Source organism: Punica granatum, chromosome 3, assembly GCF_007655135.1.
Source record: "Punica granatum isolate Tunisia-2019 chromosome 3, ASM765513v2, whole genome shotgun sequence".
Taxonomy (NCBI): domain Eukaryota; kingdom Viridiplantae; phylum Streptophyta; class Magnoliopsida; order Myrtales; family Lythraceae; genus Punica; species Punica granatum.
The window spans coordinates 636,627-655,281 of NC_045129.1; the positions used below are offsets into that span (position 1 = coordinate 636,627).

At 42.7% G+C, this 18,655-nt stretch overlaps 1 protein-coding gene and 1 pseudogene across 1 annotated transcript; both read right to left on the bottom strand.

Moving 5' to 3' along the window:
- Nucleotides 1-1,634: 1,634 nt before the first annotated feature.
- LOC116199153 lies at nt 1,635-2,942 on the bottom strand. Its single transcript, XM_031529442.1, has one exon. The coding sequence runs from the start codon at nt 2,722-2,724 to the stop codon at nt 1,750-1,752; it is 975 nt and encodes a 324-aa protein (XP_031385302.1). The 5' UTR covers nt 2,725-2,942; the 3' UTR covers nt 1,635-1,749.
- A 369-nt stretch (nt 2,943-3,311) lies between these two features.
- On the bottom strand, nt 3,312-7,951 carry LOC116198971 (annotated as a pseudogene).
- Between the last annotated feature and the right edge of the window lie 10,704 nt (nt 7,952-18,655).

Below are 18,655 nucleotides of genomic sequence, written 5' to 3' on the forward strand. Positions count from 1 at the left end.
TATGCTGGACCAACCCAAACCATCGACTCACTGCCCACCCCCGACACGGAAAAATCGCTATTTCACGGTGAGGCTATCAGAGTGGACCAAAGATGGCAAGTGAGTGAGATAAGGATGAGAGAAAGGGAGACTGCGTCGCGGAGAAACAGAGGAGAGAGAAGGGTAAGGGGGAGAGGGAGAAACATGGGAGAGGGAAGGAGAAGGGAGAGAGTAAGCAACATAAAAGAATTTCCAGAAACTGCTGACGTATCATCCGTTACTGGGCTCTATAAAGGCTTGCTTTTAAGGATGGCCGAATTTCGTTACTTCATTTACATCACTATCGGCCGTTGGACGAGAAATCTCAGGGACTCAACTGATGTGACAATGAATTAAATTGATGCAATAAAAGACTACATTGATGTATCTCGGTCAGTCAGGGACCTAATAGTTAGTTTACTCAATATGAAATGTTTTCACCGACGAAACGTGACAGGATGATGGACCTGGCATGGTTGGATGGACAGTATTTTCCAACCGTTGAACCTGGCTGATGCTTGGAGTTGGAGTCCTTGGTCCAACTGAACTGACCGAGACTATACTAGGGGTGACAATTCATGTTGTGTCGTGTTTATACATGTCATGTCTAAATGGGTTCGTGTCATCGAAGTCATAATCCGTACACGACACGATTATTAAACGGGTTAAGTTTTGGAAATCCATATACGACACGTTTATATCCGTATCAACCCGTTTAGACACGTTTAAACCCGTTTATCGAAACGTGTCATAATAGGTAAACTTATATACGATACGATTATAAACGTTATCAGGACACGTTAACACAACTTGTTTATCCGATCAACTCAGTTATCCGGATACATTAACACGACATGTTTATCCGATTAACTCGTTTATCCAAACACGTTAACACGACATGTTTACACGTTAACACGACATGTGTTGGATTGGGTGAAAGAAAGGAAAAGAAATTAGGTTAGGGACATAGGAAGTTAGGATTACATGAAGATATTTTGATAAATTCAAATACATAAACGAGTTAACGGGTTACATAAACATATTTAATCTTGTATAATCGGATTACACGGGTTCAACCTAATAAGACACGCTTATTAATCGTGTTTAAACGGGTTTGACCCGTTTAGATCGATTATAAAAAATGTCCAACCCAAACCCCTTTAACTCCGTATCGTATCCGTACCGTGTTATCGTGTCGTGTGAAATATTACCAGCCCTATACTATACATTGAAGCTATGATTCAATTTCATCTAGGCTACTTCAAGAACAGATTGCATAAACAGTATAGTTTCGAAAAAAAAAAAAAAAAGAGAACCTGAGATTGATCGATCTACCTAGTAAAAATTTAGAGGCATTGCGTGTTATTTACGTTTCCAGCTGGGCTCGACTCTCACGACACACGTCATGTAGTAGTTGCTGTACTGTGGTGTATTCGTATGTGTACCATAAGAAGATCCATATTGCATCCAATCTAACAAATCGGTTCTCAATACGATTCAGGAATTTGCTAGCTAAGGTGTGTTCTCAATTATAAATATTAGCAAAATTATGAACCCCGAATATCCGATTATTAACAAATGGAAGTATTCAAATGGTACTTCATTTGATCATTTGCTTTGTTACCTGAAGAGGCCACCTTCTCAATTCAACTCAACTCAACATTGTCCTTAGATTACATTAATTGAACTTCACAATTAATTAAAGTTAATAAAATTAGTAATGATAACTTCCTAAGATACGTGATACAACTTGGAGGGCCTCAAGTTACTCGTGGCATTGAAATACTGCAACGTCTTGATCCATCTCCGCTCGTTCTTCAGGAGGTGAACCGCGACGGTTTCCGGCCAGAACTCGTGGGTGCACTGCAGGTTCGGCGGCTCCGGGAAGTTGTACATGGACCACTTGGCGTTGTGCCTGTTCCTCCCCCGGCGTCCCATCTTCATCCAGTCCCCAAAAACCTTGTCCTCTGGCCCCACGAGATGGCTCCTCGGGATATCCGAGTCCCTGACCCACCGTACGATGTCCCACGAAACTGCGAACCCCATCCCTGCCATGTAGTGCTTGAACGGATCCATGCTGTTACATGGAATGACAAAGCCATAGTACAAGTCCTCTCTGGGCAAGGGCTTCAGCGACTCCGCCAAATTCTCCAGCCTGAAGTAGATGTCATCATCCCCTTTCATCACGTAATGGTATGGAGGGTAAGGTCGGTCCGAGTCATTGAACATCTCCGGCAAGCTCGAGAAGTACGTGTAGGTCTTCCCGCGGTTCATGTTCTCTGTGCAGTTGAGGATTATAATGTCGTCGTACTTCATGATCTCGAGCACCACCCAGACCCTCTGCTCTTCCTTTGTCAGGTTACAGAACACGAACTTAATGTCGATCCGAGCATTGGTCACTGACTGCGTCCCATACACAAGGCGGAGGAAGTTCCGGCGCATGTACTGGTCTGGGAGCGTCATGATTCCGATGAGTATTCGCAGGTCATCGTCATCATCAGAGGAGGAATTCGAAGCTGGCTGCAGCAGCAAAGCCGGAGAGATCTCGGAAGCGGGGTTGCCGGTGAAAGCGCATTTGATATTGCGGACCGCAGCAAATCTTACTTCGTTGATGGAAGCTATGGCACAAAGGAACAAGATGAAAACGAGAGACGAGACAATGAAGCGCCGACTGCTGCTGTCCGCAAACGCTGCCTTGGTAGCCATTCGATGATGATGATGATGATGATGATGATAACAGCTTTGATCAAGATGATGATGACTGGGGGCGGCTCTCGATTTGGATCCTTTATTTCATCTACAAAAATCAAGGGGGTGCGAACGGAAAAGTGCCTTAAATGTTTTGAGTCAGAAGGCAAATTTTTAAAAGAGATGGAATTTCTTAGGGTCAAAGGCAAAGCAATTAGTCGTCAATTACTTGCAATGGAGTCTACACGTTTGACTTTTCCACCATGAAGTAAGGGTGAGGAACTTGCAAACTCACGACACTAGCGAGTCGTTTGGTTTCAAAGTTAAAGTAACTTTAATTTTGATTGTGGAAAAGGACAAATGTTGTATAGTGTGTTGAGTTAAAGTTAAAGTTGACTTGAGAAATGTGTATTTTTGTTGTGTAGTGGGTTGAGTTAAAGTTAAAGTTAAAGTTTTTGTAATTGTAACCCTGAAAACAAACGGATCGTAGTAATCTGTCCAAATCAAGCGCGAAAAATTGAAATATAAAATCAATTTGATTAACTGAAAGAAATTATTTAGGAGACTTCTTTTATATATATATATATATATATATAGTGTGGCAATTGATCAATCGACCGCTGCATTTGGTCGAAAAGAACTTACACATGTACGTCATAATCAAGTAACGATTTAAAGTATTTGGGACATCAAGCTAGGAAAGGAAGGACACGCTGCATGTGCGCGGCCATACTTGTCTAGATGAATCAATCTATTGGACCGCACCGGACGCATTGAGAGTAGAAAAGGGCCAACTTGCAGCGTGGAAATGAATTGTGGATTTGAGCCTAACTTGGACTTCACCTCGCACAAAGGCTTTATATCATCATCACTTTCCTATCTAATCTAATAAAAATATATAATTTGGGTCGAACCCATTATTATACTTAGGTGCCATTGCTTGAACATGGCAGTATGTCCACAGCCGGCCTGTGCCCTCGTATACCTCACCGGCCACCACAACTCGAACCTAAGACAAACGTGTTACATTCTTCAACAAACCAAAAAGAAATGTGTAGGTTTACGCAGAATCAAATCACAGGGACGACCTGCCTCTCGATCTGAAGCCGCCGGCAGAAGTTCAATATGAACATTTCTGCCCTCTCTTGTCGACGTCCCCTTCCTTGGACAGGAAGCTCACGGTCCTCTGCAGGGAATACGACCTTCCAATGAGCCTGAGCAGCCACCATGCTTAGCCTCTGTGCAGGCACTCAAGACTCCAGGCAGATCCTTGAAACTAAGGCAGTGGCTTCTGGTCCAGCTGGTCATGCATGGTGGTGAGCCGCCACCGGTTGGCCCTGTAGTTGAGGAGGAACCTCGCCTTCTTGACGGCCACCTTGAGGCGGCCAAGTAATGGACAGTTGTCCATTCCCACCTGAGAGCTTTGTAAGATATAACGCGGAAAGACTAAAGGTAAGTTTTGATCTGATGTGTTGTAGCCAGAGAGTCCTAAAACAGAAAGGACAACATATTGGAATTGAACAAAATCAAATGGGCCAACAAGAAAATAACAACTACCGGAATTCTTTCGATGTAATTTGAGCATGGACTTGCCTCTTGCCTTGACGGTCAAAAACTTTATATTACGTAATAAAGTAGGCGCAATTGTCCTTTTAATAGATCCATGAGCCTTTCTTGTAGCAAGAAGAAAAAAAAAAAAAAACTAGGCCAATTGAGATGATTCCATTTCCAATAGGTCGATTGAGAACCGGTGAAAAGAAACTGTTGAACCGGAATTTGTCTGATCCTCTGCAATGGGCTTAAACCCAGACATAATCCCCCCAGTTCATCCAGTTAATGGGCTTGTGAAGAAAGCTCAATTTTTACATGAGAAAAGAATCCAAATAACCCACAGATCCATGAATTTCCATTGTATCTACTAAACAGGCCCAAATCAGTTCATACAAACTCAAGAATCACAGCCAGCCCCCAAGTCCCTTGTATTCAGATCTACATTAAAACTGTGCAATTTGCATGGCTAAACAAACTCGACCCCGATCGGAGATCCCAGAAGGTGTTTATTCATAGACTAAATGCATGTCTTTTTGTTATAAATTTAACCCTACTTTCTCTAATTATACGTATCCAATATGATATGATTCCCGGGGTCCATTGATCTAGCTGTTGCCGGTCGTCCATCCCGGAGGGACTCTAGTGGAGTTCACTGGAGGTAGAGCTCGGACGTTGATATCGATAGGTAACAACCGGTACTGAATGTCGAGCTCCTTGAAGATCTTTACCATCTCCTCAATCAGGACACCTCTTCTCGCCCACTTTTCCCCCATGTCCTGGCGGTTCATTCTGTGGCGAGGCCATACCGCCATCCTTACCCTCTTTAACTCCTCCAAGTCTTTCATTATTATTGTCGGCGAAGGATACCAGTGCTCTTTCTTGATGTCAATGTAACTGCATGAACAAAACCAGAATTATGGTTCTAGTTTGTAATTTTATACGACCAATCAGAGCAGCTTCTGCTATCACTTGCCTCGTTATTCTGTGCTTCATAGCTGCAATCTTCTCTGCAGGAGTTGAGACGTGTATACAGAACTCAATCGCATCTCCCATGTCAGGACTACGATAGTAGTTCCCGATGGCCTTTGTGGAGAGAGTGCTATTGGGGTACACAATCTTCTGGTTGTCGTATCTCAGGAAGACAGTCGTCAAAATTTTCATCTCTTCCACAACCATCTAATCAAAAACAGGTTGATTAAAAATCAGGAGCATATTGTGTATGATATAGCTCGCATTAAAAGAGCAGATGTCTTGTTCTTCAAATACCTGAACCTGATCGACCTCCACCCTATCACCCACATCGAACGAGTGCATCACAAACAAGAAGCTAATGGCCTCGAATACTGTCTTGCAGGAATTCCCGAATATGAACGCAACGAGCACAAGTTGAGAGCTCAAGAATAGCAGGAACTTGCTCGTGGCAATTCCCAGAATAAGAAGCCAAATGATCACCATAATAATCCCGACTATCACATTAATGACCCGATGCAGTTTGTGGACAGTTGTTTTCGTGTCATTCAAGGTCAAGGTTAGGGCTCTTCTCTCTCTAAAGGCATTGACCTGGACATTTAGGGCCTGTTTGGTTTCGCAGTTGTATTTTAGAATCACAATTCTAACTTAATTCTACCCACTATAAAACAAAATAACTCATACAAAGTCAAAGAGTGGGTCCAATTTTTATCACTTTTTCCCACAACAAAACAACATAACTCATACAAAGTCAAAGGGTGGGCCCCATTTATACCACTCAAAATCAAAATCAAAATCTAATTTTAAAATCCTACTATGAAACCAAACACCACCTTAACCCAACCAGTTGGGGTGACAAAGTGAATCACGAGAAATAGCAAGGACTTTATTCGTCATGCTTACCTACTAACCAATTCTTAAGGCCTGACTTGCCGATTTTCTCGCTTTCATCCGCTCATTCAAAAAGACTCATGGTTTTCAAAGCTTCATCTTCCTGCATGAACCGCATCAAATCTTCGAGGTAGATGTACCTGCCAGTGGAAAATGTCAGGATAAAACATCATTCTTCCTTGGCCTTCCACAAATTTCCATTCATTATTAAAGTCGAATTGAAAAGATGGCGTTCTTGTCAGTTAAGTTGCCCTTACTTCGACTCAGGCTTTGCTACGTTCTGGAAGATCTTCTTGGCAGCAGCCTTGGCTTCATTCTCACTCCGAATCAATGTGGTAGACTCATCCTTGTTTGTGAAACTTGGAATCCGCTCATCCAAAGTGGAAAGAACTCCATGTCTCATCGTATTGATCATCCTCTTCATATTCCAAGCGAAGACATTTCTTGGGTTGAGCCGGTGAAGGTGATTGATGGTGATCCCTTCATCATCCTTCTTCGACATGGCCCGCGAAAACCTAACATTCTTCATCCGTGGGCTCTTCTGCCCAAGCCTGCCACATCCAATTATTCTCCCGTTCTTTGTTCGAACTTCTCCACTTTCTCCCCAATCTTTTGAATCTCAATGTTTGGTGGGCCCGATAATGTCTTGATCACATACTGGTTGAACAAAGACTCCTGAATCCTATCAAAGTATGTGCTCACATGGAAAGATGATGCGAGCACCTTTATTATTAATGTCTTCACGAGCCACAGGAGAGTCCCAACCAAAAGGCACACTAGGACTTTAGTGACGTACTCTAAGCTGCTACTCCTAGTCTCCCTCTGTACTTTCCTATCAAAGAGTGCGTGCCAAGCAATCAAGACAAACCCTAACCAAAGGCAGTTCTGAACGGCTTTTTGGATTCCATAGACGAAATAAAGAACCCGTTTCCGCAGCATGAAGTTTCGCTCTATAAAGAACACTAGAGCACGAATAACCCAGCCTGAGACTAGCTGCCCACAGATCAAGACCAATACCATGACTTCCCACTTCCAAAGCTTGAGCTTCCATATATCTCTGCCCTTCAATATCGGGATAGTAAGAGTGCAAACTAAGGCAGCAATCATGGAAAAAAGACTCACCCACTGGAGCAGAGTCATCGGACTCAAGTTCGCCTTCTTGTATTCTTCGGGCAAGTCCTCCTTGAGCAGTAGGTCATCCTCGTCATTGTCTTCTCCGGCAGCTCGCCCAAGCATCCCGGACTATAGGGGCCCCGACCGCATCCCACGCCCCAAACGCAGGTCGGATTCCTCTGACGGGTCCATTAGGCGGGAACGTGTTTTGGCCCGCAACAAGCTTGATTGCTTCAGGAAGGACGAGGCCGGAGTAGGCTTCAACACCTCTTCTTCTGCGCCTGAAGAGCGGCGGATATCATTATTGCTGGGCGAACTCCTGCGTAGGGTCAGAGAGTGAAAAATCGGCATGGAGGTTGTGGATATATATATATATTTCAGCGATGCATGGCTCCCGTCATCAACTCTTTTATTATTTTTTTTCCCTTTTCGAATTACAAGGGAGGTCCATCGTCATACTTTTAAAATGATCTATCAACTGATTTTTACCTGTGCTGTGCATGTCTCCTGGGAGTTCCGTTTGAAGTGTCTGCTGCAGCTCTGCCGCTTCTAGAGCCGGGCGGATGAAAGGAGACTCGAATCTCCTTCGGGGTATTTGGGTCGGAAGCAGGCCTAGGCGGCGATGAGGCTGGGGACTCGCGCACCGGAGCCAACTCATGGCGGAGTTCGTCCGTCAAGTCCATGTCAAGGGAAACGTCGCCCCCGAAGCCTTCTGACTCTGCAGGAACTGGCCAATGAGCCGGGAAGGAGGGTCTTCTGCAACTGCATGCCGGCCGGTGTGAGAAGCATCATCACTATCAGAGTCCTCCCCACCATCGATAACATGGCCGCCCTTCTAGAACTCGATGCTGGGTTCCCGCAATATCTTGGAGCTAGTTTTATCAGTGCGACCCATCTCCGTACCCTCGTCGGAAAACCAGCGCCGCCAACTTCTAGCAAGACTGAACTGATGATAGTGTGACTGAAGGAATTTGGGGATGTGGGCGGCTTCTCAACAGAGTCAATGAATGAACAAAAGCAGTGATCTGTGTGTTAGCCTGCTTCGAATCGTAATGGTATAAATAAAGAAAGAAAATGAGGAGAGGAGACAGGAGAGACGAGACGAGAAGTGACGCGTGTGCTGTGGGGGGCGTCTACTCGTGAAAATGCCATTAACGGCGCCTTTTCAGTCTTTCTAGCTCTGACCCCAAGATAGTGAGAGTTGATTTTATGTAATATGAAATATGAAAGGGAATCAGAATACATATCAGAATACATATTAAAAAGATATGAAAGGGAACCAAAAAAATTATAATGCAATTCAACGATTCAATATACGATATTCAAATGGGACTACTCACAGGTGGCGAGGAGGCACAAATCCGCCAAGAAAACAGACTTTTGGCTTTTTGATGATTCAACTGCCGTGCTGAGCTGCACTGTGCTGGCTGCATGGTTTGGTTTAGTTAAGAGTTGATGTCGTTGACTTCCTCCTCATCCTTTTCTTTTCCCTCTCATAAAAGTAGATTTCTCTTACTTAAAAAAAAAAATAATTACACTGGTGGTTCAAAAAATTTCACTAATTTATCAAGTTAATTCAAAATTTTTTTTCTATTTGATGGTACAAAATATTTCAAAAGTGTAACATGATAGTACAAACCGTCAAATCGCAACTGACGCCGTTAAGCGACGCTGACGTGGCGCAAATGTGTCAGGTACGTGATCAAAACAATAACCCCTCTCTCTCTCTCTCTTCTTCTTCTTCTTCTTCGACGATTCTTCCATTTCTTCTTCTTCTTCTTCTCCTTCTTCTTCTTATTCTTCTTCTTCTTCGATTCTTCTTATTCTTATTCTTCGATTCTTCTTCTTCTTCGGGAACAGGGCGAGGGAAGGGAGGAGCGGGAGGAGCAGAATGAGAAGAAGAAGATTAGAAGAAGAAGAAGAAGAAGGGGGGGGGGGGGGGAGAAGAAAGAGAGAGAGGTTATTGTTTCGGCCACGTTAGCGTCGCTTGACGGCGTCAGTTGCGATTTGACGGTTTGTACTATCATGTTACACTTTTGAAACATTTTGTACCATCAAGTAGCAAAAAAAACTTTTTTTACCAACTTGATATATTAATGAAACTTTTTGGACCACCAGTGTAATTTATCAAAAAAAAAGAAAGAGTAGATAAATTTATGTTTGACTGGGATGATAAATTTGTCCTTTTTTTCTAATTCGGTGCAATCACGGCTCACGAATGTCTTTAACAAGAAGCTCTGTATTATTTTTGCTCAAAAGGTACTATATTTTTTCTTCTTTTAATTTATACACTTAATATCTGAAAATTTTAATATGCCTCGTTTATTGAAAGTTTAAGGCAATTGTAGATTTTTTTTCAACTCAGAAGACTTAAAATCGGAACATTGATAGATGCTGAAATTTAATATGAGACTTTTGATTTATATTTAATAACAATAATATATATTAGTTTATTTTAAATCCTTTTTTTTCAAACTTCTGATATGCAAAATTAATAACTAAGTTCTTATAATCAACATTTTCTAATAATATTTTTCAATGTAATTTTATTACGTTAATCATTCACTTTGGAAACATAAAATATTCTTCTTCTTGTTCTTCTCCTTCCATCAACCAAAAGAATAAAATGAAAGATAATTACAAAAATCATAGATTAATATTGAAACTTAGAGGGAGAGGGAAAAAAAAAGGAAGGTTGAGTAATTTGGTAAAAAAGAAAAAAACTGATGACTAAAAGAATAAAATTACTTTTGTAACCGAAAAAAAAAGAACAAAATTACTTTAATTGAATATTATAGAGGATGAACAAATTCGGATATGATTAAGAGAGCGGGAAAATTTGACTCGATTGAATCTAATGGATAGTTAATTAGTGGGAAAGTTATCACTAAATTGGGAAGTATTGCTAGAGAGAAAGATTATGAATTTTTGTACAATGAAACAAATTAACTATTTTGTGAAATTGATTATGTCATAATTGGATAATAAATATAAATAAAGGAAAATGAGACTTATTAGGAATGTTTAGAGGCCTTAATTTATTATAAGTAAGTACAATTACTATACATAATTTAATAATTATAATATTCTCTAATTGTGGGATCGAAAATTTGAGAGACAATATCGTTCTAGACTTCTAGTTGTTTCGTGGGGCCTCTTTCTTTGGACCAATGTGAAAGATTTACGCGACAAACCGGGAGAGGAACAATCCAAAGGCAAACACCAATCATTTGGGAAAACAAGTGAGCGACCAGAGAGGAGAATGAATTGCACTTTGAAGAGTACATTTATTTATTAAATATTATATTGCGACTGCGACTGATAATGAGATTTTGATGCAGTGGTGTCGACTTGGAATCAAGAAATTCAAAGTTTAATCTTCACCGGTGAAACTTATGTGCTATTTTATTTCACTTTATTTTCTATCTATGTATTAGTCTCAAAAGTGTGCATTACAATCGGAAAAAACAATACATTGTCATTGTCAATTTGTCAGCTTAGTTTGGTTCATGTAAATGTTGGAGGGACCGAGAAGAAGTTATGCCCCACAATGTTGGTCCACTTGCGATTGGACTCCGCAGCGAAGGTGGGCTCTCGAATGTTAAATTACGTGTGAAAGAAAAATCACCTCGTTTCATGTGGGAAGCGTTTCCGTCCGTGATACATATGCATCTGCATCGCAAAGATCTCGAGTTCTTTTATTTTTTCCGATCATAAGGCTCATGACCCTCATAGAGGCTAGCGAAAAAGGAAAATAAAGGAGAATGGAAGTTTTATCAGCGAGAATCGAACAATTGCATCAACCAGCTTATTGGGGTTCTCGTCCACTGCTGCTCCTTTTGTTTTCGGACTATGGGCTTGATCACATAAGCGGGCCGGAACTTGTCCGCTAAGGGTTTGCCTTTTCGGGCCGAAACCAACTTGTTCCCCTTCTTCTTTCTTTTTTGGGCTCAAATAGATGGCGATGCTAAAGATCGACATTTCTTTCTGGTTGCGTGGAGTTTAATTGTTTTAACTGATGGTACAATAATGGAAACTTGGGTGTTCTATATATGCCCCATGCTTAAGCATAAAAGAAGGAATCGGCAAATCTAATTTCACCTCATAATCCATATTTGGACTGTGAAATCACTTCTAGTCGAATCGGAGCATTTCATGGTCGCGATGGTTTCGTATTAAGTTTGATTGGTTTATGTGGTCAGTTTTATATGCTAATTTTGAGATACAAAGCTGAAATTTTAGGTAGAGATCAGGAAGGATTTTTTTTTTGCCTTCATTGTCACTGCCGCACCCGCATAGGTTATTTATATACCACTGGAAGATAAAGAGAATTTGTTCACCCAAAACGATAAGAGAATTTATAATGTACGAACCACACAATAAGTTTCCTTAACTTGTTGGAATCACATTCAGATTGATGACAATTACACTTGTCATCCTTCGCAATTTTACAGATAATTTATTCAGTCCATATAAGATGTAATTTATAACTTTGTTCCCGCGGTTCATGTTCTCTGTGCAGTTGACGATTATAACGTCGTCGTACCTCATGATCTCGAGCACTACCCAGAACCTCTGCTCTTCCTTTGTCAGGTTACAGAACACAAACTTAATGTCGATCCGAGCATTGGTCACCGACTGCATCCCATATTCAAGGCGGAGGAAGTTCCGGCGCATGTACTGGTCCAGAAGCGTCATGATCCCGATGAGTATTTGCAGGTTGTCCTCATCAGAGGAGGAATTCGAAGCTGGCTGCAGCAGCGAAGGGGGACAGATCTCGGAAACCGGGTTGCTGATAAAAGCGCAGTTGATATTGCGGAGTGCAGCCAGCGAATATTACTTTGTTGATGGAAGCTATGGCACAAAGGAACAAGATGAAAACGATGAAATGCCGACTGCTGCTGTCCGCAGACGCCGTCTTTGTAGCCGTTTAATGATGATGATGATCAGCTTGATCAAGATGATCATGGCTGGGGGAGCTCTCGATTTGGATCCTTCATTTCAAGCATGGTTGTTAGAATCATGACTCGAGTCATACCCAAGGGGCGGCAAGCGATTCCGATTTCACCTGGCGGATCGAAGTAGTAGGATCGGGAGTTGAATCGCACAGTCATGGAATCGGTGCGAGTCAACCGATCCTACTGCCTGCTGCACTGCCGGCCTAACTCGGCCCAAGCCCAGCCCAATTGTTCGGTCGGTCCATCAAGCAGCCCCGACCCGACCCGACCCGACTTTTAAAAAAATAATAATAAAATTCTCTCCTTCTCGGCTTTCAATCAGAGGTCAGCGTTGAGAGATTATCGAAGAACTAAGCAAGCCCCAGCTTTGCTTTTCCCCTTCTTCTCCGATTGAATCTTATGATTCCTACCTTCTTCGAATTGCTATACTCTGATTTCGAGTCTTTGGAGTTGTCGCAGCGCCTGATTTCGAGTCTGTTATCTTTGGAGTCGGAGCTTTGCTTTCTTGGAGCTCTCTCGATCTCTCCTTCTACTGTGCTCGCTGTGCTTCTTCTTGTTCTCCTTACCGTGTGCTGTGCTGCTGCTGCTTCTTCTCTCTCGATCTCTCATTTTGTTGTCGTACTGCTTCTGCTGTTCGGGTTTCAACTCAAGGTGAGGCTTTGAGCTCTCTGGTCTGAGTGTTGTCTTGCCTAGTTTTGCTGTTGAATGCTGGCTCTAAGTGCTGCTGATTTGAGTTTTAAGTTTGTGTTCACTCCACTGTTGAGTTAAGTTCAGGTTTGAGTGCATCTTTTATTACTTATTGTTAGTTTGTTGGTTAGTGGTATTTATTTGAATGAACAAGGATTAATCTTTTGTGCTTAGGAAAGTATGATACTAATAGAGAAAATTATACGAAATGTTAGCGTATCTTGTATTTTAGGAATGCTTGTCATTATAACTTACGTTGTACAGATTATGTATTTTAGTAATGTATAGATAGTTTCCATACATAGAGCATTGTACATCACGTATATTATAATGAAAGTCGCATCACATCACAAGTGAGGATTCACCCATTTTACCATCCAACTCTGTTGGGTATCCCTCCAATTTGGAGGAAGTTGGGCTCAAATTGTATTGGGCTTTTATCGGGCCTTAATAAGCCCAAGAACCCATTTTATTAGGGTTTTTGTTTCAGCAAATCAGCTGAGGTATAAATAGCAGCAGAACAGCTGCAGATTAGAGTAGAGCGGCAGAAGTGCAGCAGCATAGCAGCACAAAACCAGGGAAGAGCAGACAGCAGAATTCGAAGAGCAGGGGCAGCGCGCAGCTGGAGATCAAACCTCGATCGGGACATCAAACGAACTCCGATTGGGACGAAATTTTGACAGCAGCTTCACAACACGTGGGGCTAACTTCTGAACGGTCAGAATTTCTATTCGAGCTCTGTAGGTGCTGTTTCAGCTGATTTTGTGAACCACTCGGTGTGGGTGACGAATTTAGTATTTGGGTGATCCAAGAGAGTGTTTCTCTTGAGTTTGGTGATCCAAGGGTTTACCCTTGATGAAAGACATTGTATAACCTTCATAGTGGATCGTTGATTCGGAGTTGGTCCCGTGGTTTTTCCCCACATTGGGGTTTTCCACGTAAAATTATTGGTGTTGTTTTACTTTACTGCTTGTTGGTTGATTTGATTAGTTCCTATCTCGATTACACCAGTAGGGGAGGAAGATTAATTGCTGCGTTATTGTTTGGTTGAGTACATCCCTAACCCCAACAAGTGGTATCAGAGCTTCGGGTTAGAGAAGTTTGAGTTTTTTTTCGGTGTTTTCGAGATGGAGGAGTCTACAGGATCCATGTTCAAGTTGAATGCAACCAACTACTCTATATGGAAGTCTCGGATGGAGGATCTTCTATTTTGCAGGGATTTGTACGATCCTATTGAAGGGGATTCCGCGAAACCCAAAGATAAGGATGACAAGGCTTGGGAACGCACAAATCGGAAGACTATTGGTTTGATTCGGCAGTGGATAGACAATAGTATTTATCATCATGTTGCTCAGGAGACAAATGCGAAAGCTTTGTGGGATAAATTGACAAATCTCTATGCGAGGAAGACACCACAAAATAAGGCATTCCTCGTGAAGAAGCTGGTTCATCTTCGTTTCCAGGATGGAGGTGATATGGCTGCTCACATGAGTAATTTCCAGGATATTATTAACCAGTTGACGAATCTGGAGATAATATTACCCGATGAGTTGCAGGCCTGTCTACTTTTAGGGACTCTACCGGATAATTGGGACACACTTGTGGTTGCATTAAGCAATTCTGCGCCAAACGGGAAGCTATCGTTGGCTACGGTGACAGACAGTTTATTTAATGAGGAGACTAGAAGGAAAGGCACGGGAATTTCCATTCAGTCTGAAGCTTTGGTTACTGAACAACGGGGGAGAAGTCAAAGCAGAAATTTCTCTTCCAAGCATAGTAACTCACGTGGCAAATCGAGGGGCAGATCAAAGTCGAAGACGAGGAAAGTGGTCACTTGCTATCACTGTGGAAAAGAGGGACACTACAAAAGGGAGTGTAGAGCTCTGAAGAAAAATCAGAATGGCAACGGTGAGAGCAAGAAGGAAGAAGGCACTACAGCAGTGGCATGTGATGGAGAGACCTACATCATTTGTGATGAAGCTTATGTGAATTTCACATGTCAGGACTCTATCTGGGTTGCAGATACAGGTGCCTCGTTTCATGTCACTCCTCATCGGGATTTCTTTTCATCTTACACTACCGGGGACTATGGTTATGTGAGAATGGGGAATGGACAATCATGCAAGATTGTCGGTATTGGTGATGTCTGTCTAGAGACCGAGCTTGGCTGCAAGTTGTTTTTGAAGAAGGTGAGGCATGTTCCAGAAATTCGCCTTAACCTAATCTCGACGGGTCAACTTGATGATGAAGGCTACAGTAATGAATTCAGCAATGGGAGATGGAAGCTCTCCAAGGGTTCGTTGATTGTGGCACGAGGTCAGAAGACCGACACTCTCTACAGGCTGCGTGCCAGACACAATTCCGGTCAAATTAATGTTGCTGAGGATTATCCTATCGAGCTATGGCATAGGAGACTTGGGCATATCAGCGAGAAAGGTATTCAAATTCTTGCTAGAAAGCAGTCTTTGCCCGTTAAAGGTATGCACTTGAGCACTTGTGATCACTGTTTAGCCGGTAAGCAGAGGAGAGTTTCTTTTGTTAGAAGTCGTCCCTCTAGATGCCATCATATACTTGATCTTGTGCATACAGATGTTTGTTTTATGTCGGATAGATCTCTTGGTGGTGCTCTCTATTTTGTGACATTTATAGATGATCACACCAGGAAAGTTTGGGCTTACCCTATGAGAACTAAAGATCAGGTGACTGAGATTTTCAAGAACTTCCATGTAGCAGTGGAAAGAGAAACAGGCATGAAACTGAAATGTGTCAGAGCTGATAATGGTGGTGAGTATAGGGGTCCTTTCGAGAACTATTGCAGGACTCACGGTATCAAACTTGAGAAGACGGTACCGAAGACACCACAACAGAACGGGCTTGCAGAGAGGATGAACCGCACAATTGTTGAGAGAGTTCGTTGTATGCTTTCTCAAGCGAAACTGTCTAAGCCTTTCTGGGGCGAGGCAATGAGGTCAGCGGTTGATCTTATTAATCTTACACCGTCAGTTGCACTTGATGGAGATGTACCCCAGCAGGTGTGGACCGACAAGAAAGTATCATACAAGCATCTCAGAGTATTCGGGTGCAGGGCATCTGTTCACATTCCTCGAGATGAAAGATCAAAACTTGATGCCAAGGCAAAACAATGCATCTTCTTGGGTTATGCACATGAAGAGTTCGGGTACAGGCTTTGGGACCCTGATAGCAAGAAGATCATCAGAAGCAGGGATGTTGTCTTCTTTGAGGACCAGACAATCGAGGATTTGCAAAAGTTAGAGAAGGCCAGTGTAGGCAATCCTCACGAGATCTCTATTCCTGTACCGGTTGATGTAGAGCATCCAATGGAAGAGGTACCTGGTGAGTATGAAGAAACCACGACTGGGGGTGAGATTCCTCAGGTAGATGATGATGTGACTACGGATGATACAGGCTCGCAGTTACAGTTAGAGCCTGCAGATCTACCTAGACAATCTGATAGAATAAGACGATCATCTACAAGATATCCGCCTCATGAATATGTGCTACTGACTGACGGGGGAGAACCTGAGTGCTATGATGAAGCTGTGGCACATGAGTACAAGGAGCACTGGTTGAAGGCGATGAATGAGGAGATGAACTCCTTGTCTGAAAATCACACGTATGACCTAGTGAAGCTACCGCAAGGTAAGAGAGCATTGAAGAACAAATGGGTCTACAGGTTGAAGACAGAGAACTCGCGACCTCGATACAAAGCTCGACTGGTAGTGAAAGGTTTCAACCAGAAGAAAGGAGTTGACTTCGAGGAGATCTTCTCGCCTGTTGTCAAGATGTCATCGATCCGAGTTGTTCTCGCACTGGCAGCTAGTCTAAACTTGGAGATCGAGCAGCTCGATGTAAAAACAGCTTTCCTGCATGGTGACTTGGAGGAAGAAATATATATGGAGCAGCCTGAAGGATTCCGAGTTAAAGGTAAGGAGCATTTGGTGTGCAGGCTGAGGAAGAGCTTGTATGGGCTTAAGCAAGCATCTCGGCAGTGGTATAAAAAGTTTGACTCTTTCATGTTGAGCCATGGCTACACACGGACAACTTCAGATCATTGTGTGTTCGTGAAACAATTCTCGAATGGTGATTTTATCATTTTACTGTTATATGTGGATGATATGTTGCTTGTCGGTCATGATATGAGCAAGATTACAGAGTTGAAGAAGGAGCTCAACAAGTCCTTTGCCATGAAGGATTTGGGACCGGCAAAGCAGATCCTTGGGATGCATATTTCTCGTGACAGATCAAGTGGAAAACTTTGGCTTTCTCAAGAGAAGTACATCGAGAAGATTTTGGATCGGTTCAACATGGGTAATGCTAAACCAGTTTCATCACCACTTGCTTCTCATTTCAAACTTAGCTCGAAGCAATGTCCTACAAGTGAGAAGGAGAAAGAAGAGATGAAGAAAGTTCCTTACTCATCAGCTGTAGGAAGTTTGATGTATGCCATGGTCTGTACAAGACCAGATATCGCTCATTCTGTTGGTGTGGTTAGTCGTTTTCTCTCCAATCCGGGGAAAGAGCATTGGAATGCAGTTAAGTGGATTCTGAGGTATCTCAGAGGAACATCCAAGGTGTGTTTACACTTTGGCACTGGTAAGCCGGAGTTAGTGGGCTATACGGATGCGGATATGGCAGGAGATATTGATTCCCGGAAATCCACTTCGGGATACTTGATGACTTTTGCAGGGGGAGCTATCTCATGGCAATCAAGGCTTCAAAAGTGCATCGCTTTGTCTACAACGGAAGCCGAATACATTGCGGTGACCGAAGGTTGCAAGGAGATGTTGTGGTTGCAAAAGTTTTTGCAGGAGTTGAGCTTGAAGCAAGAAAGGTATGTTCTACACTGTGATAGTCAAAGCGCCATTCATCTTTGCAAGAATCCCACTTTCCATTCGAGGTCGAAACATATCGATATCAAGTTTCATTGGATTAGAGATGTGTTGGAGTCCAAGCTGGTGAAGATAGACAAAGTGCACACCGATGAGAATGGAGCTGATATGATGACAAAACCTCTCGCTAGGGAGAAACTTCATGTTTGCCGAAGTATAGCCGGTATGCTTGAAGCCTCCAAATAGTCGGGAGGGGGAGTTTGTTGGGTATCCCTCCAATTTGGAGGAAGTTGGGCTCAAATTGTATTGGGCTTTTATCGGGCCTTAATAAGCCCAAGAACCCATTTTATTAGGGTTTTTGTTTCAGCAAATCAGCTGAGGTATAAATAGCAGCAGAACAGCTGCAGATTAGAGTAGAGCGGCAGAAGTGCAGCAGCATAGCAGCACAAAACCAGGGAAGAGCAGACAGCAGAATTCGAAGAGCAGGGGCAGCGCGCAGCTGGAGATCAAACCTCGATCGGGACATCAAACGAACTCCGATTGGGACGAAATTTTGACAGCAGCTTCACAACACGTGGGGCTAACTTCTGAACGGTCAGAATTTCTATTCGAGCTCTGTAGGTGCTGTTTCAGCTGATTTTGTGAACCACCCGGTGTGGGTGACGAATTTAGTATTTGGGTGATCCAAGAGAGTGTTTCTCTTGAGTTTGGTGATCCAAGGGTTTACCCTTGATGAAAGACATTGTATAACCTTCATAGTGGATCGTTGATTCGGAGTTGGTCCCGTGGTTTTTCCCCACATTGGGGTTTTCCACGTAAAATTCTTGGTGTTGTTTTACTTTACTGCTTGTTGGTTGATTTGATTAGTTCCTATCTCGATTACACCAGTAGGGGAGGAAGATTAATTGCTGCGTTATTGTTTGGTTGAGT